Below are 24,191 nucleotides of genomic sequence, written 5' to 3' on the forward strand. Positions count from 1 at the left end.
GCTAAAGTGTAGTTGGGAAGGAAATTATCACCTGGGTAAAACAGTGCTCTCACAACTTGTTCATTTCTGGTGAGCTAAAACATCCCACGCAAGCAGGAAATACAAATTCCTTGCTTCTACCAACATCTCAATTGCCAGCACGAAGAGAAATAAAGCAACCTAGTGTTCCAAACAGGTTCATATGGCACTGGGTGTCCAAGAAACATTTTAGATGATACAGTTATATATGAATTTTACTTGTAACAGCTTTACAACCTACAGTCAAGCTACGATTCCCATTCCCTCTATAAGTCAGAAAAGACAATTTCCTCTCAAGAGCCCTGGTGCATAAACCAGATCCTCAACTTAAGATACTTTTAAGTGAATCATGCTTTATATAAGTTCAACCGCTGCAGCATTACTAGCATCAGTTCATTTTCTAGGCCTCTATAGCCTATTGCCACAATAGGCTACAGAAATGTGTAGCCCATGACACGTGTAGCTACAATAGGCCAGACTGGAACCCACACCTTTTCAGTGTTAAGTAAGGGTCTAGTTGAGTCAAGATTTGAAAACGGTACTGCCAAAGAAAATCTAAAACTTCAGGAGTAATGTTCCCTCTGTTATAAGCCCATACACAGTGGACAGAGGCATCTATTGTTTGAGTGGTGTTTTGAATGCCTCATACATCAGAATCCTTGAGCATGAAGATCTTCCACAAAGTCTGTGATATTTCTGCAGCACTTTTCATGACCCCTAAGTTTTGGTAATATTTAAATTATTCAATTGAAATGAAACTTGATAACTCTGCTCATTTAATCATACTTGAAGAATACCACAACTACTTCGAAGACAAATAAATTAACACCAAGAGGCTGCAATTCCAGAATTTAAATACAAGGGGCAGAAAATTTTCATGGGTGAAATAACAAAAAAATTTAACTCCTACTTCCTGCAATGCAAAATAAAAGAAGTCCACCTCTTTCTTCTTCTTGATCAGAGTTGGAGATTTAGCACAGGACTATCTACAAAACTGCAAGGATAATGGTTCAGTTCCAGGTAAGGAGATTAAACACTGATCCTTAAAAAAATAATAAAATAAAATAGAGGCATACAGCAAATGCAGTGTTGCTGGGTTGGCACAATATTACAGGAGGTGTAATTGTCCCCATACCTGCTCAAAAGCATGATTCGAGGGCTAGCAAAGATTTTGGTTTCTCCCAAACTCTTCCCTAAAATTTTGGGGTTTGACCACTTGTATGTCAAAGGATGTACTTGGTGTTGTTCTCTTTCTTCTTCCACCTCCCCTTCTGCAAAAGGCAACAAAATTCTTTGTCATGGTTTGCCTAAATAGTATCACCTCAAAGCACAAACATGAGAGCAAATATAATCCTCCCTTTTCCACATACAGTAGCTGTACTTACAGGATACAGTCCTAAATACTACAGCTTCTTCCTCTTTGCTTCATCAGTCACACCTGCTTGACACACATACTCCATAGTCCCACAGCTTCTCAGGGATCAGCTTTAATTTTGGATACAGCTTAAAAGAGTGACCAAATACTTGCTAATCTGTAACTAGAAGAAAATGCTGTAATAATTAGAAAGTCAATCTAGGGATCAACAACAAGACCTAGTATTTCTTTGTACTTGAAAAAATTCTAAAACAAGGTAAAAGGGCAGGGGGGAGGAAAGCTGATGTTATTTTTTGCAGGAAATATGAAACTGTTACCGATTATGTCATTAATTACATTTTTTTCCCCATGCTTTTGGTCCATCCAGTGCTAAGGTGAACCTAGTATGTTTTTGGTGAGAAAGAGATGTTCTCTGTGCTATTTCAAGTCATAATAAGTACTCCCTTCCCAAACTGAGAAGTACAGGGAACCTTGAGTCATGCCACACAGCCATATTATAACAAAGATTTTGTTAGCCACAAAGAGGACTTAAAAGGCAACAATACGGTCACATTTACTTACTACCTACAAGTAAAAATTAACCTGCTGCATACAGCATGCTATCACTGTTACAACAATAATATTCCTCTCATCCTCTTTCCATGAGAAAGAGAAGCCTGCTGGTAAACCCTTTTCTGTTCTTGCAGGATGGTTTCAGACTGCTAGGAACCATGCCACAAAACCAGCATTAAAATAGTTCCAAACTGCAGCATCATTAACTCCTTAATGCTGCAAATCATGCTGAGTGTGTAGTATAAAAACATTTCTAAAGTGTCAGATGTACTCAGTCACCTACGAGCAGCAGATTTTGCAAAAAGCAAAATTTTCTTTTTTTTTTTCTGGAGAAATATCAGATACAGACTGAGCAGCAGAGAATGCTCCCCTAGCCAGCACTCTAGTAATATTCTAGTAATTCTAGTATTCTAGTAACACTCTAGTAATGAGTGACCCAGATGTGTCTCAGTACTTAAGCAACCAAGTCTCCATGGAATAATAAAAATGCTAGATTTTGCCAACTGTATTTAGTAAGATTTAATGCTCTGAGAAAACCATTAAAGGAATTTTGCTTTCTAAGTACTAGAGCCTCGCAAAGAAGGGGAAGCCTTAAAAATATGGAAAATGGAAACATCAACTCCTAATAAAAGAGCTGCAGGCAAATTATAGGACTTCATCATGACTTAAGAACTAATGATGCAATCACAAAGCTTAAACACATCTGCTAAAGTAGACATCTTTTCAGGCAACCACACCAAACATTCTTCTTACTGAAACCACCTGTTTTCAACCCTCTCTGTGCAGAAAAATACATGCCTCAAAGCATACCCCAAAAGTTTAACTGAAAAGTCAACAAGTACAGGATCAGCTGCCTCAACATTTGGCGACTCTACTAAACAGAACACTGTTCTTGGAGGATATTTTGGAATCAAGGTAGAGATTTTTAAACAATATGTGTTTTTACTCTTGATCTGAAAATTAAAATCACTTTTATAAAACAGCAAAGTGGTAAAATCTAATTGTTTATTGTAGAGATCTATTCTGGAGAGAAATTATAGCAGTGTTAGCAATCATGAGGTTGTCACAGGATGGTCTGGATTGGAAGAGACCTTTGAAGATCATCTAGAGTAACACCCCATGGGTGGGGGACATCTTTCACTAGATCAGGCTCCTCAAAGCCCCCATCCAACCTAAACTTCAACACTTGCAGGGATGGGGCATCCACAACTTCTCTGGGCAACCTGCTCCACTGTCTCACCACCCTCATTATATATATATAAAAAAAAAAAAAAATTTTTCTTATGGCCAAAATAAACCTACCCTCTTTCACCTTAAAGCGGTGATCTTCATGCTGCCATTGTAGGCCCTGATAAAAAGTCTTTCTTGAATTTTATCATTTCAGTGATATGGAGGATAGCTAGAATCACTAACAAACAATGTATTTTATGGCACTTTGACACAAGCAGATTTTCATTAGTTTACAGACGTATGGTTCTATGTTTTGAAAGGGGATAAGAAGCACTTCCTGACTGTGAGAGAGAATGAAGAGCAAAGTGTCCACTAAGTGACTTATTTGGAGCTGAGGACTAGTTTTCAGCTAAGATATTTATTTAGTTGCTTGTACACTTCCCAGTATGTGGGACAGATGACTTACAAAGAAGAGGTTGCAGAGTTCATAACCAAATTGGCTGTCCCACCTTACCACACAGATGCCAGAGTCATTAATGAAGTAGCTCTCGAACCACTGTGGCTTACTACCCAATGCCATTAAAAAGATGAACTCCATCATGTGTCTCTAAAGCAATGTTAATATGAACTGCTTCAGGCAATCTGAACAGAGGCAGGACACGGACATGGTTCAGTATCTCTGTGGGAGATCAGATAAAGGGAGATACTGGGTTCAGTATCTCTCTACAACAGGGAGTTAAAGAATCTCTTAATACAAGACAGTCACCTTTGCTGCTCACATGCAGTGTTTTGAAGGCAGCATGCTACAGGCTTGGCAAGAGCCTCCTCTTCTTTGCTTTACAGAACTCCATTTTCACATTTTTTAGGTCTCAGACTGGAAAATGCATGGATGCTTCATTTAAGAATCTGGCACAGGGCTGTAATGACTAATCAAGTTCTACTAAATAAAGCTCTGGCCCTGTAAGCAAGGCCAGTTTTTGTCGGAAACTAAGCGTGCAAACCAAATCAACAAAGATTCAATTTATTGGATTCAATTCAATGTCTCATCTGCAAGAAAAACATTAGATTCTGCTTCCATAAACGCAACAGTCTAATTAGATGTTACCTCTATTTTGAGAGGTTGTTTTGCTATACTTTCAGTCCAAAGATTGATAGCTTTCTCTTAAAAATCCTTGCTTAGAACTTAAAACCAACAAAACCCTATCATGTACAAACTGAGAAGTGGATAGTTCACTTATTCTGAATGTGATGACTTTCAAAATTTCTCTCACCTAAGTGAGCATAAAACCAGAAAATGAGACCAAGAACAGCAGAGCTGAACTTAGTTTGCTACAATTCCACAGCTCCATGGAATGAAGGTGTATAAAAGCCAGGGTCTTTAAAAAGTACTGGCAGGGACTGCTTTCCATTTTCAAAGGCTTTGGGTTTTCTGCATAAAACAGAGATGCATTTTGAAGGGAAGATACAGGGCTGCATTCTGAAGAGAAAAGCAATGTAAATGAAGAAAGTTCTGAATATTTAATGCTTAGAGAAGTGTCCAAGCCTCAGTGTCTATAAAAGTATTTGGGGAAACAAACATGTAAGGCTCCCCTCATTTCAAGGTAACATGGTAATGATGAGAGACAGAATCTCTCAATCACGTGCAGTGAAGAGGCTAAGGAACAAACTTTGCCCTTGAACATCCTCATCTGAAGCCTCATTTGGCCTGACTGAGGAGTCTTCTCCTTTGAGACTGAAGATAAGTTAATGTTAACAGGCAAAAAACCAAATGAACAAAGTAAGTCACATCAGTGGTTTTATGATGATGATTTATTTCTATAAACCCAGACCTATATCCCATGCCAATAATTTGTTTCCTAAGAACTGTTCACAACGCTCCAAAAAGATCCTGTGTCAACAACTAACAGCTTCACAGGATGCAAAACTATCACCCAATAGGAGATCCCTTCCTGCTGCAGCATTATAGTTCTGAGAAGATCACTTCATACCTGTCTCATACGCAAACAAGCATGGTACTGACTTGCCTTGCTTACCTCCTTCAGGCAAAGCTTTGTCGTGCTCTTAACACTGAGATGCGGTAAATGACGATGATTCATCCACTGCACCATTTGTTCCTCAACATAAAACTGCCATGTGCTGCACCTGAATCTAACAAATGAAGGGAGTCCACCTTCATGGCAAATAAGGCTGAGACAGCCAGATTTTAAGAACACACCCTTCAATTACAAGCACACACAGAAGACCTCTGCTGGGACTCCAGTCATCCTCTTTCCATATTTCCTCTACCTACTGAGGAAATTAGGAGACTCTCCATGAGGGATACTCCATGAGATCCTGTTCCTTGGAGACAGCCTGCTAACTCCTGGGGTCCATGGCCACAGATGGGCAGCACTGGCTCCACACCACACTGCTGCAATGCCAAACTGTGTCAGAAATCTTTACTCTCGCAGTGTATCTACAAGACAGGAGGTGCTTTCATCCCCATTCAGAGGCCGAAAACCAGAACCAGTACTGCTTACAGCTACATGCACGGTCTTTAAGCAGAACAGACACTCTGGTCCTACGCCTATATTCCAAACCCATCTTCTTTTTCAGTTTGTCCATCTTTTTTGCCATCTCCCCACCCCCACTCCTGAACATAGACTGACAAAGGAATTCCCCGAGTAGATAGTTTGCCTCGGAAATTTTCACAGGAATGAGAGTGGAAAGATGGGTATCCAAGTCCTCTCCTTCATTTTCATTTTATTCCATCTGCTGACTGTAGGCACAAGAAATAGCCCTTACAGTGCTTAGAAAGAAATAAACAGTGCTGGGGAAAGGGGCAACCTTCCTGTGCACTTCCAACACAAAATCTTGCAACAGTTCTCTGGGAAGCAGCAATCTCTGGCACGCCAAACATGCCCACAAGAAGTGGCAGCAGTCAACAGATGAAAATCAAGCCTTGGTAGCTGCTAACAAAAGAAGCGCTACTCATTTCTCAATAATCAAACACAAATTAAACCCCATTTTAGTCTTGGCAACTTAGACAAATAGTCCTGGCATGGCTACATATGCACCACTATGGTTTAATACAAAACACTCCCTGGTTCTGCAGTTTAGAACAGACATTCACTCACTTGTGTAATAATCAATGTTTCCTAAATCCACCCCTCCCCTCTCAGCACAGACAAAGGATGCATACAAAGACCAAAAGTTACCCAGACTGATTAATTCCTCCACCTTTCTTAAACCTTTCATTGATTCCTCTTAAGCAGCATGATTCCTTCTGGTATTAAACCAATAGCATGGAGCACTACTGAGAAGCAGAGCACCCAGCTTCACATGTTGATAATTCAGTTAGTAATACTATTTAAAGATTAGTAAGAAGAGCCACCCTTTACATACCTGATTCATTTAATTTTGACATTTCAAAAGCGACAATGTTGGAAGGTTAGACACCAGCCCGTGGACTCAGTGCTTTTTCTCTGGTCCTCCTCTGCAATAGTCATGCATTCCAAAAGCAGAAAACAGAACTGGAAATGTGAATTCAAGCACCAGAATAAGGAAGCAATTTTTGCTTGTGCCTATTCCACAAGACACGCTTTCAGTTTTGCAACGGACTGTAGCTGCTCTATTAACAGCAAATAATATCGCCACTATTTCACTATATCTTAACAGAGACAACATTCCTATAGAAAGCTTTGGCTGAATGAATTTTAAAAATAATGCATGTTAGATTAACCCTCCTATACTGACAACTAGGGGATGCTAAATTGTGTCCTTCGAAAGAAACTATTTTTTTCCCTACCTCAGATAGGGATCAGGAGAAATTACATACCTGATATTTACATAAAATGCAATGAATAGAAAATTAAAATCCACTGTAATTCAGCAACAGCAGGACAGCTCTTTGCAAAAGCAAATTCTCTTTGTAAGCTTTAGCAGCAGTTCTGATTGCCATAATCACTGCATGAGTGAATCCTGAACAAAGTACCTTCCACGTAAAATACAGGAATAGATTTAGCAGACACATCTGGTGTACCAAGAAATACACCCGCAAATAAAGGGATATACTGCAAATTTACACAAGGACAGAACACACACACCCATTACAATAAATTATATATGAACGTACACAGAAAGAGTACAACTTCTGCCTTTATACTGAAACACATCCCATTTTCCTCAGTAGGATGACATTGTCTGACAAGAGCTCTTGCCTAAGTAACTAACCAAATTTGAAAAACTAGACACACCTGTGCTTTTCTTCAGAAGAAACCACAATTCAGCAATATCTTTGCAGAGCAAGGAGATCAGGCTTAAGGTCATGGTGCTTCTAATCGATTCACTGCAAAATAGTTCCGCAGACAGTGACCTATATATCTGTGAGCCGGTCTTCAGTGCAAAATGAGAGCGCAAAACTCCATCTTTCAGTCAAAGCCAAGCCACCAGGGACACAATGCCTTTCTTCAAATTACATGCAGAGCAACTGTGCCTGTCAGCAGGCTCAGAGGTCTCCAAAGGGCTTGCCGGTTGCTGGCTACCGCTTCTAGTCTTCCTGCATAAAGTGCTGGCATGCATTAGATGTAAGCCGTTTACTTTAAATGTGAACACACACACCGTGCAAACATTATCAGAGTAAGACTGCATTAAAAAATTAATCCTAACTGTGCCTTGTCAAGAACTTCCCTTTAAGAGCCCTAGCTTTAACAAGTGATGATCCAGTAAATCCATCATTATCATCTTTTTCTAACACTCAGTCCTACTCCACAGAGGGAAATTAACTACTCAAGCAGCAGATGTCCATATCCAATGAATTACTGGTGAGAAGTTCCCCAGAAATACATCCAGCATTTCCTATTTGTGAGGGAATCCTCACCCATATGTCTTTGCCAGAACAGAACTAGTGTGCTTTCCTTGGTGGTAAATCCATCAAGCACCTGTTCCCTATAAAGGAGCCTACCCAAAGCAGCAGCAACTGTCAAAAAAGGCATGTATTCTAATAATGAGACTTTGTAAATTGAAATATGTACAAATCTTATTCATAATAAGGCAATGGGAAACAAGACAAAAGATGAAGAAATCAACTAGAACCAAAGTATTTCATATGATCTTTCAGAAATGAATGCTGAGCCATTTTGCTTTACTTAATTCTTTAAAGTAATTGTCCGGTGACACACTACCTGTTAAATAATATACTTTAAATTAGTTACTGACTATCCAGACTCACTAATACAAAGAGTGAGCCAATGAGTGGGAGTGACAGCAACAACCATATGAAAACAAATGGATTGTTTTTCTTCACTTCATGGTGTTATAAGACCCCTCTCCCAACTAGAGGGGTCAAGGAAAGAGGACAGTGAGGATAAAAAGCTTGAATTGATGGTTACATCTGTTCACAAAATCCCATTTGCAGATGGGCAAAAGCTCTATTTCTGTTTTAGCACTTCCAGCCATCAACCAATTCCATAAAAACCTCCAAACAAACCCAGGTCATCCACAGACCACACCAGAGGTTATTTTCTGAAGCACCCCACATATGTGTTCTCACCAGTTATCTGCCACAGAGCAGGAACTGTTGATAATCCCAAACCAGTCAGATGTATTGTAATATAACTACCATTTACATAAGCAGCTCTGTTCAGTGCATGGCGTTAAAATGCGACCTGAAGAATATAACTGAGCTAACTTATTTTAATTCTGCTATTTAATTTTGAAGCCCATTACATTTTGTACGATGTCAAAACACAAGCGTTTCCTAGGCAGAATCAGATATTTTTAAGTAAAGGTATATTTAAAAGAAACAACACTCCTTAGACAGTTTTCACTTAACTTTTCTGTATTCTGTGAGGTCATTACTAGCATATTGGACTTAGATGAGAGTTCAAAATTGGTGAATGAGTCTTCACAATGCTCCTGCAAGCCACATAAATACTCTCACATGTGAAAGTTGAGAGGAGTAAGCGACCTGTCTTGGATCAGATTACAACATCTGTCACAAAGTCAGAAACAGGATCTATGTCTGGTCTCGACTCCCTCCTTTCCAGAACTGTCACCTAAATGGCTTGGTGGAGGTGTGTGCTCCTAGATTGGTATCTTGGCTTGTAGCCCTCAAATAAAGATCACAATTTACAGCATTTTATTTCTAGCTCTTGCACTACAACATGGCTCCAGGAAAAACAGAGCAGCTAAAAATCCTACTACATACGACACACCATATGCACACCGATACTCAGTTAACATCATCAAGCCAGTCTCAAACACTTGCTAGTGGGAGTCCTCAGCAGTATGCTTGGCTGGCTAGATAAGACTGTGAGTAGTAACATGGGTTTGCTGTCACCTGCAACACAGCATGCTGAAGACCCAATTCTTGTTACCAGAAGATTTACACAGTGATAAAGCAGGCACAGGAGTACTTTCCAAGCTTGCAAAGAGAAGGCAAGGAAGTTTCATGGCCTTCCTTCAAAGATTAAAAGCAAGTGCAAGAATACTTTTCTGAGAAAAGCATCACCCTCACCTACACCCATTCAGTGAGATACAGGAACTAAGTATTTTGGCAATCTGGCTATTTGCTTGAATGAAAAAACAAACCTATGAATGTAAAGGAGGAAAAAGAAATCCCTACAGCGTGTTGGCTGTGATTGTTCTCATTGTCAAGATAGAGAGGAAGTATAAACCCCCATATTAATCAACACTGCCTAATCCAGAGCCCCTTCATGTTGTACGTAATGTGGACAACCACTTCTCAACAGGCTTCTGCCTTCCGATTTCAGAGGAAATAGTGGAATGAGTCATTCAGGTGAAACCCAACTACTAGTTTAAAAATAATTTCTTTTTTTGGAGGAGCACAACTCCTAATATCCATCATCCAGGGTCCCATCTAACTTCTTCTTTCCTAGCCTTCAAAGCTCCAAACCCCACAGTTACGTATGATTTTCCATGGCCTGATAATGACCAAGGCTAAGAGCACCAAAATATAGCATTATTTGTTTCAACCCTGCTATCCTTCAGTATTAACAACTAGACACATCTTTCACCTCCCGCTTCCAGGAACCAGCATCCTTAGACTGAACACATGGAAACTGTACAGAGAGCTCAGCCTGTGCTCTACAGAGGACTCAGAGCCTGCTCCTGCTGCACTGAAGGAACAAGAGCCCACACAGAGCGTCTCTGTGGAAAGCAGCCTCAGCTGCTTGGATAAATGGTATTTCAGGCAAGGGTGATTTTTTTGTTTTTTTTCCGGTTGGTTGGTTGGTTTTTTTTTCTTAGCAGATCTATTCTACACAGAAAGCTTAAAATTTCACTGGGCTAATGACACTATAGACTCCTGCGAAACACTCATGTGGGAAAAATGGGCTCTGGACAGAAACCAAATGCATTTTTAACTTAGCATTCTATTTTGGAGCATGTGCATAGGGGAAGCGTTTGCTCCATGGTTTTAATACCTGGTCTTCTTGCTGTGCAAAAGAACAGCAGCAAGAAAGGAACTGAAGCACCAATTCCTTCCCTGGCTTTCACGATTCAGCCTGAAATACAACTGGAGAGGAAAGCTGTGTTATGTGGGCACTCATGTTAGAAACAGTATTTAAGAGCAAGTTTAACCTGCACTGAAACACACAGGAGCAACAGCCCTCCTGAGAAAAATCTGTGTGGGCACATGTCTCTATATTTATAAACACAAGAAAAATCATTTCAACTCCACGCATGTTCCACACTCAGGTTAAGCTCTCCCTGCCACCTCAATGTGGGCTTTGAGTGACATATTCCAACCCACAGAGCAATGCGCTGTGGGAGATGCTGTTAAAGAATGCATGCAAGGTGAAATGAGGGCAAACCCCAGTTTTATGAAACCCAGAGAAGGAAGCTATGCCTGGGGCTTAACGAATACAAGATCCTGTACCTGCTCAATAAAACACATGCAAGTGTGCAGCATGAGGGCGGCAACATTGGTTAGTGGTAAAGGATATTAAAGTTCAGTAAATTCAACATTAAAGTATAATTATTAAATGTATTTTTCCTTCAGGGGTGCAGTACTTAGCAAAAAGGACATCAATAAAATGATGTGGCACTTTGTGGGATTCAGCGTGACAGATCTATTCTTATAGCATGATTTTTAGCATAATGTAAAAGTATAGTCTCTCTAAAAACACATAGCAAAATAAACCTAATTTGCACCTGCAACCTCAGAATTTATAATTGGATGGAATTTATGAAGACATTGAGCAATTTGATGCATAATCTGTTAGCATCTAGTTGAGCATACAAGACTACTTAAAAGCCCTATTCATTTTCTCCTTCTAATCCTTCTTGATGGATACTTTTTTTGTGGGGAGGGGGTTCCCCAAAGAACAAATGCAAAAAAGGTTTCACTGTTTTAAAGTCATCATTAAAAATTGCCAATTCTGTCTGGTTTACAGGAAGAGACTGCCAAGCATTAAAAGGAGTTGATACACACACAAAAACACACACATGGGTTTGTATAAATCCGTTATACAAAGCAGCTTGTTAAATGTCTGTGCAGCAATAAAACTAACCCATTTTGAAACTTCTTTGGCAGTTTTCAAGTTAGATGTTAAGTCATCAGAAAAGTTCTCTATCACATCCAAACCTAAATTTAAGCAAGCACATGCAATCAAAAATAACGGTCAGAAAAAAGCAATAAAGACTATGAATCGTGAGATAGACACTCTTTCCATGAAAATGAGCATACTAGTAATATCAAGAATTGCTGGAGCACTTTAAAATGTTGTTCAATTCATAGCATGAACCCTGAAATATCTTCCAAAATGATATTGCCAAGAAACTTAGGGAAATCTGTTGAGACATTACACTTTGAAAGTACTCTTTGCATTTCAAAGCTTTGAAGATTATACATCCCTTACACTAGGTATCCAGAAAATAAAATTTATCAAGGATGACACTTCTCTGACCTTGTGACCTTGAGGTTCTCCCAAAAACCATGACAGAAGCCTGGTCACTGAATGCAATTACCACGTATCTGTTTCAATTTCTAAGTATGTAATCATAGGCTTCCCCTTCACTGTGCTGCAGGATTTACCAAGGCTTCTTATGTCAAAGAGATACAAACACTGGATTTTCCTTCAGGTCAAATTTCATCACTCAGGAGTTAGTTGTAAAATACTTTATCCTGTAGTATTTGGTGACAGTTCTGTCTGTCCACAGCTACAAAAGCCAACCAAGAAACGGATGCGACCTTTTTAATATCACAAACAGCAGCAGTACTCCGTGTATAGCAGTGCCTGCAGTGAGACGTGGCTATGCAGACCGCACTGGGGTGAGGAAAAGAGGACTTCTGGATCTGTATCTTAGTTGGCTGCAATGGTATTCAAAATTCAGGAGATGGGGGACTACAGTCTGATAAGACTTGAAAACTGTAATTAAAGATGGAAACCAAGTCACCACTGACATTAGGTAGGACTAAAATTCAGGAAAACCATGAGGATGAGATCCATTTTTTTACAGCAGCAGTGGGATTAAAGGAGCAAGTAGAGGAGACAGAAAATATAATTGGACATGGAGCTTAGTGGCAGAAGGGAAAACCCAACACTGAGTACCGAGAACAGAAACATGTGATGAAAGCACCACAGGAATTAAACTCAGGAAAGGTAAATCAGGCTTATTTTGTATACTGAAACATACAAACTTAGTAAGAATATTACTTCAGAAAGCAAGGAAAACAAAGAGACCATTACAACAAATGATGACTTGTGCCACAACCACAACTGTATTTATAGTCAAAATATAAAATGAAACTTTGTCAGCAATAGGAAACCCTTTTTATGACTCAAAGTACACAGAATCATCTTTTTTTCCAGATTAACAAGGTATTCAGGAAGCAGAAAAACTTTCAGGTCAAAAGTTGTGGGAGACTCAGTTCCAACAAAAATATCAGACACTCCTGTAACACTGATGATAAAGGCTGCAAAATTATTTATTATAAAGGAAGGAAAGGAAAAGACATTTCCAGAAATCCTGAAACAGCAAACAGGACAGACAGAAGAGAATTCAAGATAAAAGACAGAAAACATTCTATCATGTCTCTAAAATAATCATTGGGGTGTATTTGGACAAATTAATTATGATATTTCTGTACTGGAGGATCATTCATAGGTTCAAATAAAATAAATAAATAGATCTGGTTATTAGATCATCTCAGTTACCTGCATCTCAGTTACCTGCCGTTTTAGATTGGTGAGTACAGGCAAATTCCCTTAGAGCTGGCCATCAGCTTTAAGTCTTACACTGCATAAATCTGACTCACATTACGATGGGGTTACACTTGAAAATAGTCAAACCCACATAACTGATAGGATAAGAACGTCACTGTCTACCTAACAGCTTCTTACTTTCAAGCCCGTTTTGATTTTGACTCATGACTTAGAATTTTTGTGGCCAAGGCATGCATGCTGCCTGTGGCTGTGCAACCCACCAAGTCCCCACAAATGTGCGAAAAGTGTGAAAAAACTCAGGCAAACATGTCAAGCAATCCTCAAAGCTCGCCATTTCCTCCACTTACAGGTTTCTAATATAGTATATCAATTCCTCCCATTGCCACTCTTTTCAACTCCCTAGGCTTCAACAAGCTCCCCAGTTTCCTCAAGAAAGGGAGACTTAGCATCAGCAAAGAGTAAAACAAAGCTCATTTTCCATGGATCAAAAACAAAGAGAACATAAAACACACTTAGGCTAGCTTCTTCTGGAGAGTCAACCCAGAGAACTGCTTCAGGTTCTCAACAGAAATTCAATTCCTCCCAAGAAAGAAAATCTCACTGCAGCAAGAGAATAAAATACCTTATTCCTTATGCTTAGCAGTGTGATACTCTTGGTTAAAGTTAGTTGATGAAGGGAAGACAAGGCTCACATTGGTTGTTCTCTGTATAAATACACGACATACAATCACACTTGACCTTTTTTATTTTGTAGATGCAAGACCTTTAAGAAAACATTATTGTTTTGTTAAAAAAAAAAGGGAGTGATCCTTTAATTAATACTTCATTAAAAAATAAATCTAACCCTGCAAAGAGCTGTTGTAACATCCATAAACAACCACAGCAGAGCAGCTGTAACTGTGTTGTTTCCAGTCTCCAGGAAGCAAACAGGAAACCTATACCCTTACCTGATTGAAAAAGCAGCAAGTCCCCGAGATTTTAATCAACCTAAAGCAACAAATATTTTCCTTCTTTTCCAATTTCCTGGGCTGCTTCCTGGCCCATTCATGAAAGCAGTATAGAGACCAAGCTTTTCAACAGCAGCTTTACCTTTATTTTCCACATTAAATATTGTTACTTGCCCTATTATACTGTATTTACTTGCCCAGATGTGACAGCTCAGGCAGGGTTGTGCATTCAGACAATAAAACCACTACTCTGCCAAGGGTAGTTTGTTAGCATTAGCCTCTAACTTCAGAAGGCAGGATTTTTCAGCTCAACTCAAAACCCTTCCCACTATTTTGAGATGAGCAACAACAACAATACATGCACCATGCAAGAGATGCAATTAAGCTTTCACTAACAAGGAGTAAAGACCCATAAAAACTTGGCAACCCATCACATCCACCTCTTCACCTCTGCTGATCAGGATTTTGCAATTAGCAGAAAACAAAACTTGCCAAGTCCCTGCCTTTTGCAGCTCTGGGTTAACACCTCAACCCTCAAAAGCATTTGAAACAGTTTTGTGTTTCTTCTTACCATAAGAAGAATGAAGATGTAAAGAAGGATGAAACAAAGCCCAAAGAGCTAAATCCCACTTGTTCTGACACATGCAGCAGCTGAAGTAATGCCTATGAATCTCAAAAGAGTAAGAGATAACCCAGCCACAACCCCCAGCCATTCTTTCTGCTTTTCCTCTTGTTGCCTCTGTAAAACATGTATTTAGTTCCCACCAGCTCCTGCCTTACCAAGTGTGTACCTGATTAGTTTAATGTAATTTTAACTTAGCCCTTACCCTTGTATTTGCACTAAAGTGAAAAAGCACAGGGCAAGTGGACCAAAGGTGAAGGCATCCTTTGTAGTTCCCTGCACTATGGTGGCAGCAAGTGCAGGGAATTCAGGTCTCAACCTGCAGCCAATCTTTGAAGTATCTAACTGTCTTTTTAACAGGACAGATTGTATTTCTTTTGCTAGAAGCCTCCATCTCCCCTTACTCAAACACTTTTCTGTTGACTACTGCTCTTTTGATCCCCACACCATAGCAGTTTAGCCAGTGATGAATACATATACACCTTTCCAGGACACCAAACACAGAATACAGAGGATAACAAATACAGAAAACCAGCCAGTTCAAAGGCTTAGAAAAGAACCAAAGATACCGCTCAGTCAAAGAGAACAAAAGCAAAGTAACACCAGAAGTATTCCCACTCCCCAGTGAGGATTTATTTGCTGTGCTACATTTTGGAGGGGAACTTCAGGCAGGAAATGAGATATTTTTTAAAAAACATTTGGCACAGACTTCTTCAGAGCACTTGGAGAACCAAGGTATAAGGGACCCCAGATATTCCTTTTTTTTTTTTCATTGTGAGATTCTAGAAGTATTTCCCAGCAGCTCTCAGGGCTTTTTTTCTAAGTTTCTCCACAGTATGAACAAACTTGGTGCAGCTTACATATGACATGTGTTTAAATCCCTACTGTTAAATGTACATAATTCCTTAGAGCATTAAAAAACAATCCACATCTTCCTGTTAATCTCCCTAGTTTATTAGCTAGTAAAGGAACCAGCAGCTCAGCTACAAATAAATAAGAACATATAAGTACATTAGTCTCCACAAACCACCAATAAAACCCCTTGATTTCATTGAGCTGATTTCATGTGTTTTTCTTCAGGCAAGAAGGAAGAAACTCTTCACTGTACCTGAGTGGAAGGAAAAGGCTCACAGCTCTATCAATTTTGCCCAGAAAAGCAGCATGCATTTATCTGGCACCTCCCAGCAGCTGACTGGTGTTCAGCTTCAGCCGGCCCAGCTGGGGTGGATTCACAGGCATCTAAAGATCCACAGGTGCAGCCACTAGCAGTCAGGTGACAAGAGCTTGTGCAAATACTCTTTTTGCAAGTAGGTCTTCAGATGGAGTGTGGTACTATAAACCAGCAACTGAGGTTTTGCCTGAAGCCTAAACACAGAGAAATAGGCTCAGATATAACAGCAGCCTGGTCCCATGTGCAGCAGCAGTTCTGCTGAAGTCACTGCGTCCTATGCAACAGTAGAAATTAGAAGCTAATCTGTATACTTCTGGTGTGCTCCACAATTTGGCAAACTGTAACCCAAAGTCTGCTTTGTCACGTTTTCTCTGTTCTTATAGCATCGTTTTTTACCATATTGCCTCTCCTTGCTTGGATAACTCTTGGTATTATGCTCCAAAACATGCTTTCTGTCTCTAAAGCACTGATGCTGTTTGTGGGTACCAATAGCAACCTCTGTTTTTTCCTTTCTAAAATAAACATAGTCACATAGAGGAAATTGGTTTTTAGAAATTTAAACTATTCAAGAGTGAACAAGACCATTGTTTGGAGAGGGGACTTCAGGGCAACAGGGCACTACAACTACTGTGCTACAGAGCATCCATAAAAATCCTGCGTACCATAAGGGTTTGAGGTTGCATGTGCTGGGACAGGGAGAGAGGGGACAGAGTATTCTCATTGTTTAAATGTAAACAATAATAATAATAGATTTTTGTAACTGAGAAGGAAGCAATCTAATGTGGAAAACAGTTGTTATTACGCTGTTTATGACTCCTTGTTCCAGAAAAATATGCTGGGTTACTTTGGAACACTGAAGGGGGCTAAACTGAGGTGACCTGAAATTGGCCTAATGGCTGAAACCCCATCTGATAAAATGGGCTTAGGAATATCTTTTCTCTTTTTTTATACTGGAAGCATGCCAGAGTGGAAAATACTGGGTGGAGGACCCATAACTCCTGTGACTGCAAGAGCTTTACACTCAAACCCCCAGACAGATTCTAGTTGTTCAAGGCAATAAACCGGGTTCACTGCCAAAGGTGACTTCAGGGAGAAAGTTGTTACCTGAGTCCAAAGGCATGATCCTCAAATCAATCTCCTGACACATCAAAACCTAATGGCTCATTAGAAGCTTTTCAAACACAACGGAAGTTCTCTGCATAAAGTCTGATCTGCATTTAGACAATATTGAAAGAAATTCAAAATTCCAAAAGCGAGGCCAAAACCTCAAGTCCTTCCCTTGGGAAGGAAACAGGCTTTGTTTGGAGCCACTAGGACAGCTCTTATGTTTTTAAGCTCTAATATTAAAGGTCAGTACCATGAAACTTCCTCTAATGCTTTCGGTGGAAATGGCAGCAGAGGTTGATTTTGCGTTGAACTGCAGATGCACATTCCTCATCCTTGGAGCATGCTAACCAGACCAGGACACCTCATTCTGGGAAGTTATCTGGTTCCAACCCCTCTGCCATGGGCAGGGGCACATTTCACTAGACCAGGTTGCTCAAAGCCCCATCCAACCTGGCCTTGAACACAGCCAGGGATGGGGCAGCCACAACTTTTCTGTGCAACCTGTTCTAGTGCCTCACCACTGAGGCAGGTTTGACAATGTAAGCCTTAAAAGTTCCAGTCACACTCAGAGAAAAAACAGCAATCTTCCCTTAGGCTATCTTACATATACATTTTGTCTGGCTGCTTCAGTTAAAAGATTACTAAATCTGTGTTTTGTATCTCTGATCTCTTTTATAGAGCATTTTGTTGTGTCTACAAACTGTTTCATGTGTGAAGCATTACAAGACTTCATCACAATCAGTGTACATACTTCATTCGCTCAAAGGAGGTATCTTTTAATGAAATACTAGGTCAGCTTTCTTTGTCATTATTCAGCACGTGCATTTGGAGGCTGTTACATCTTATCTGATCCAAGTAAAAACCCACATATTTCTGTAAGCAAAGCATAGCATAAAATGTTTTCATTTTACTGATGTTAGAGAATTTTTCTTCTCAACTTTGAAATAACTTCTAATTACACAGGGAAACACTCAAAAAATTCAGTAGCTTGATTCCCCTCCCCCCCTCCAAGGAATCTAGCCCTAAAATAGCTCTGTAAAGTCACATGACAACATCTGCAAAAAATATTATTAGAGCTTACCTTGCAGACAAAGAACATAATTTTCAATAGCTGGAAGTCAGGAAAAAATCAGAGAAGGAACCAAGGTCAAACAGCATCAGTCAAAAGGTGAAAAGGTTACCCTAAACAAGGTAGTAGACACCACCTATAGTTGCACCTGAAGTCCTTAAATAATCTTTGATAGCCATCGTGGTAGATGATACAGACATAGATAGCAAAACATTATCTGTGCCCCACATGCACAGTCCTGTTAAAATGTTTGAACACACTACTGGAGTCCTAGAGGTTTATATGATAGAAGCTAGAGAGTTTGAAAGTGAGATGAAGGAGAGCTGTGTGGTTTTGGGCTCCCAAGAAGGGCATGTTTTGAGTTACTGTTTCAAAAACCCACTATGACACACAGTATTGGAAAGGTAAAACTTCTCTAATGTAAAAGGATAAAGGCAGTATCTTGAAATCTTGATGTCACATGCTAGCTCTCCTTAAAAATAACTGAACTACTATAATAACTGACCTTATCCATTTTCTCACATACACTTTCAGAATCCACCAAAGATGGTAAGAATTGGATGTTCGGCTAAAACAGAGAAGGTGCTTATTTTTTTAATCATAAAGGCTTAGGAATTAAAGAGTAATTCTGCTCCACAGGCTCACTGCATGAAACAAGTTGGTTGTGTTTCATGAAAGCTTATGACTCTCACCTAGAACACAAAAAGGAGGGAAATACAGATTACATCTTTCTTTCACATCTTTCTTTCTTGCCTTAAAAGCAAGTAGCTCCTTCCCCAAAAGCCAAAGGACACATATAAGCAAGTTCTTCAACTATCCCTCTGACATATATTCATATAAACATGTCACATACCGTGGAGACTTCTAAAGTGATTTCTCAGAGAAATAAATCAAAAGATGGAATCATTCAAGGAACTACTCATGACTAATGCAATGAAGCAACTATGTTAAGACTACATCTGAAACTCCTAATGATTTTCAGAATACAGCCCCATCCAGACTATGATTACTGTAGGTAATTCATAAATCACAAGAGTTACTATAATTCAGGACAAATCTAAGATAAAATGCCACTAGAATTCTACTAGTCACAATTTTTAAAAGTATACTCTTGACTAATTAGTCACATCTGAAATTACAGGATCATTCTCTCCCAACTGCCCCACCAACTAATACCTGTTTGTTAAGTGGGCAAAGAACTCCATACTGGAAGACAACTACAAGTTATTCCCACTGAGCCTTTTAAGGTCTTCTTCTAACTTGGTCCCTGGACTCACTTTCTTTGTGGCCTCTATTTACAAAAATTCCAAAATTGAATAGAAACCTTGAAATAAGCAATAAGTGTAAGTCTGATGAAAATAATTAGATGAGGCTGAGATTCACTGCATGCTGACAGCAGTGCAGGTGGAGAAGTCTCACATTTTTTCCATGTGGGGTTAAGAAAGGATAAGAAGCAGCAGCTCCTACAGAAGATTCCTATAGGGTCCTCCAGTTTGTCCTTCAGCCTCACTCCAAAAGGAAAGAATGAACCTATTAAACAGCTTGATCCTTCACTCAAATTGTTTGCAAGTTGACAAACTCACTGTCAATGACACCAAAGACTGCTGGCAGGTACTAAAGAAGAGTTGTCATCTCTTTAGTACATAAGAGTAACTAAGACTCTCATCAGCAGTCCTTGCCCATTACTTTCAGAAAAAACACCAACCAACAAGGTCGAGGAAGGTTTTATGCCATACTTGAGTCAAAGTGCAAGAAACAGAAGTTGTATGTGAGCTTGGATTGACTGATGACTAAAATAGAATCTCTCTTGTTTTGTTTTTTGTTTTTTAATCACCAAGCAAGAAATGAAACATATAAAAGTTCAGTTGATCTTCGCTTCCTGCTTCGGAAGAAGTAGTGGCTCTGAAATAAGATAAAATAAATAAATAAATACAAGAGCTAGCTTCAACCAGGAAGTGGTGGAAATCTTAGAATAAGCTTTGATCCTTTTAACTTAGTGTGGTTTACCACATGACCATGTATGTTCAATCTTTTCAGATTAGCTTAACCTTCAAGGTTAATTTGAAGATGATGTGAGATTATTTTAAACAGCACAAGCATGCTTAGTAAAGGGAAGTAGTGCAGGCCTTCTTTTTAAGCATTACTTCAGTACAGCTAAGCAGATTGCAACAGCACATGATACTGGAAAGTTCTTGAAAGAACAATGAAAAAGATAAAGAGAGTAAATAAAGTTACATCCTGACTCCAAACTGGTTCTGCCCAGAGAATAAATACCTTCTTGTTGACAATTCCCTCTATGGGAAAGCAAAAGCATGCTATAAGAATAGTAAGGCATTTTTACTCTAAATTATTGAAGCAAAGTATCCCTGCTTATTTATCAGGGCAACTTAGGTTCTTTTTTTATTTTTTTGCTATTGCATTATGCTTTCATATATTCTTCAGCCACCATAAAAGCAGGAAAAACTAAATTCCTACTAACTCTCCACATACTATCTCATTAATGTCATTTATGCTATAGCTTCCAAGTAGATGGGCTTTTCAAATAGCACTAATTGCCAGGAAAACATTTTTTCATTTCAAAAGTCACAGACACAGTCAGATTTTGTTTTCTGATTATTCATTTACATATATTGAAGTAACAGAATAATTTTTGATATTGTTTTCCTTCATTGACATATATAAACCTTAATGTCACAGGACAACCACCCTTAGAAAAGGGCCGTTATTTGTAAGAAGCCTCAGAGTAAATCTCAGGAAATGGGCAGTGAAAAAATCAGAGGCAGAGGTTGGGGAGGTCCAAGGGGCAAGAAAGCAAGTTCAAGGAATTCAGAGTCAGTGGATCTGGCAGAACAGGAGCCTAGAGGCAAGGTCTTGTATTGACTCTAATTCTGTTGGTGTGGCTTTCTCTCTAATTTGAAAGATTCTTGAAAGTTCTTGCTTTCTCAAAGGAATCATCATCCAGGGGAATAAAGTTGTGGCCTGTTTATCAGTATCTCAGAGTCTGCATATTCCTATTATAAGGCGCACAGCTGGAGAAACAGTATTTCCCCCCCCAATTGAGTCACCAAAATTTTTAAATAATAACTTTTATAACATTTTAATTTAGCATATTAGAATTTTATGTTGTTTAAAAAGGAATTAAAATAACTTCTTAACACAAGAAATGGAAATAATAAGCAATTTCAGGGATCTTGAGAGGGACCGCTCTCGGAAATCTGCTGATAATGTCATCTATTTTAGATATTTCTACTTCCCATCACAGTATGCATCTTCATGCAATTGTAAAATACATCTCTCAAACCATACATATCCTTCACTTTTACTTTTTAACACAAAGAATAAAGATTTTAAAATTATTTAAAAAAACCTAAACAGGATGTATTTAAAATTTCAGGAAAAAAGAGGTTAGAAAAGGAGGCTGGGGTCCCTCTGTTTTATAGGACAAGTCAGTACAGACACTTAAGTGAAGGAATTTAAACATTTGCCATGTTATCAGAACTGGTACCTCTGAAAGTAACAGCCTCTTTATTAGAAAACATACTAAACACATTCCAGCAGCAGAAACTGCCCTATAAAATCGTGTGATAATGCTGTGAAACTGATTTCTGTATCAGCAGCTCCCTCTTGATGGATGTACTGCCTATGAACTTTTCTGGCTTTGGAAGGATGTCAGCTGTGACTGGTTTTGCTGATGTGCTCACTTTTCACTGAGTAACTTGTCTGAGCCAAATAAACCATTAAAGTACATCACAGATATGACATGGTAACAAGTTTGGAGGGGTGCTATTTGAAAGGAAAGAAAGTTCTGTAAAAAACATATATGAAAAAATAGATCCTAAAATATCTAATACTTTACTTCCTTTGGAAAAGAGGATTTAAAATAAAATCCAAATTCTACCACCCACTATTCAGCCTCTTCCACTAACATGTGATCTGTGAACAGAGTGTATTTTCAAGAATCAATGAGCTAGCAAAACTGACACTGACTCTTGAAATACGCGCTTTTTTGGCACATATAAAACATGGAGTTCAGAATGCTTCCAAGAACACAGTCCCCAGCCACACACCTTATACACTCTTGACTTAGCAGACTGTACAAGTCTGTTTACATTTACAAGATCTAGGAGTCATAAAGTTAAACCAACTTACCCTGCGCCGCAAAATCCAGCCATGAACACCATTCTGAGAAAAAATAATAGCTCTTCATTTCAGCTACAGAAATTCCTCTATGATTCATCATCAGAGAAGAAAAATGTCCACTTTTCCCTTCCTCCGCTCAGAACAAACTAGCCCGCGAAGGTAAGAGCTTTCATGTTAATTGAACTTTGTTCCATAAATGCAACAGGTGGCACAAGATGACTTTACAAATGTATTTTCCTCCAGTAATGCCACTGTTCTTGTAATTATCTCTTTAATTATAGTGTTTTCCCCTCATGTCACCACCCTGAATATTTACAGACTGCTGATACATCCAGTGTCTGATACAGTATATCCAGGCTATAGGCTGAAGCCCTAAGCATATACTCACTCATGTTAGGCTTTAACAAGGCAAAGCAAAACTGTTTTTCATGCAGATATTCACAACACTATCTGGAGCCAGTTGTACTGAATTGCTCACTCACAAGTTTAATGTTTTGGTGCAGTTTATCACCTCTGCTATGGATTCACACCCAACTCTCTTCAACTTTCTACTAGAAAAAGTGCAAGGTCATTTCCAGGTAATGGAAGTCTCAAGAGTGGAAATCTCAAATAAATCCCTTTTCAACATGTTTATCCAGCCAGCAAACAAAGGTGTGAATACAGCAAAACAATAAACACAGCCTTACACGCCTAGATTTATCTGGAATGGGAACTAACAGTAATAAAGTTGTAGTGGCAGACTTTAACACTGATCAGTAATCTCAGCATTTACACAGGCTCCAGGCAGGCTTTTGCTATGTTGAAACCTTCAGCTAGTTAAGTATGTCTGCTATATTCATGTGCTCAGTCTGACATTTCCTGCATCCATATATTCTGCTATCCAGCCTGTAAGCTAGCACCCTGTCCCCATACAAGAATGCCCAATATCCAACAGAAATACTCATAGAACTCTAAGAGAAGATGAACCACACCACGCCCTTAGCAGACACAGAAAATTCAAGAATGCTCTTCCTCTAGACCCCTCTCTACAATTTGTATTGGATTACCCAGGTTGAGGATTAACCAAGTTTTATCTGATTATTTCACTACAGAAGTCTATTAGTATTAGACACCCACATTAGAGTGCTGCCTCACTGTACCTTGTCACAGAACTTCTCTGGGTTGGATCTGAAGAACCCTGGGACATAGACAATCTCCTCATCTATCAATTCATTACATGCCTACAGCATACATGCAAAAGCAAACCGCTACAGACCTTTAGTCATCTTCATCAGAAAACCAACCTGAATCCTGTGTGAAAAGATGAAGACTATAGGATGCCTCCAAAAATACTCCCTGTCCATACTAAGCACAGCACAGACTGAAGACGGATGTCTCTGAAGTCTCCACTTGCCAAACTTGTTTTGCAGCTTTGGGTTCAAGCTGACCTACTGTTCCTGTTTGCTTAGGCAAAGTGAGAAGAGGGAGAATCTGAAAGGATGGTCTGTGAGAACCATGCCAGGAAGCCCATCACAAAGGGCCACAGCAGGTCGGGAGCCTGGGAAATCTCCCCTGCTGATGGGAGGACAGGTGCCCTCACAGAAGACAGCTTAAGCCACAGCTTTTGAGGGCTAAAATCCATCACAAACTGTAGAAGTGCTGTCCCACGTGCCTGCAGTTGGAGATGCAGAAGCACACAGAAGTAGTATGGTCAGGAATGGAGGCAGAGACCATGATGCTGCCTCACATGAGCCTGGGGTATCAGCCTGAGCCCTGCCTGCCCAGGCAGGAGGGACCAGACAGCACTGGTACCTGTTCACGTAAAGATTTCTATATCGAATATTAAATATCTTCACATGCAGGGAAAGGGTG

General features: G+C 39.4%; 1 protein-coding gene across 14 annotated transcripts in view; it reads right to left on the reverse strand.

Moving 5' to 3' along the window:
- The window catches only part of MCF2L (MCF.2 cell line derived transforming sequence like), a 158,981-nt gene that overhangs the window by 67,964 nt on the left and 66,826 nt on the right, over positions 1-24,191 (reverse strand). Inside the window, exon 1 of one of the 14 annotated variants that reach the window (XM_061472708.1) lies at positions 23,624-23,861. The exons of 11 other annotated variants lie outside the window; for them this stretch is intronic. Coding sequence is in view for 2 of the 3 variants with exons in the window: in XM_061472701.1 (XP_061328685.1) it covers positions 7,351-7,423 (73 nt within the window). In the remaining variant the exon portion in view is untranslated. Of the gene's footprint in view, positions 1-6,499; positions 6,814-7,350; positions 9,120-23,623; positions 23,862-24,191 lie in introns of those variants that run through there. 2 more of the 14 variants (XM_061472701.1, XM_061472703.1) reach the window with 2 other exon arrangements.

Source organism: Pezoporus flaviventris, unplaced genomic scaffold, assembly GCF_033815535.1.
Source record: "Pezoporus flaviventris isolate CSIRO_AGI_PZ_B2104156 unplaced genomic scaffold, CSIRO_AGI_Pfla_v1 ptg000072l, whole genome shotgun sequence".
NCBI classification, from domain to species: domain Eukaryota; kingdom Metazoa; phylum Chordata; class Aves; order Psittaciformes; family Psittacidae; genus Pezoporus; species Pezoporus flaviventris.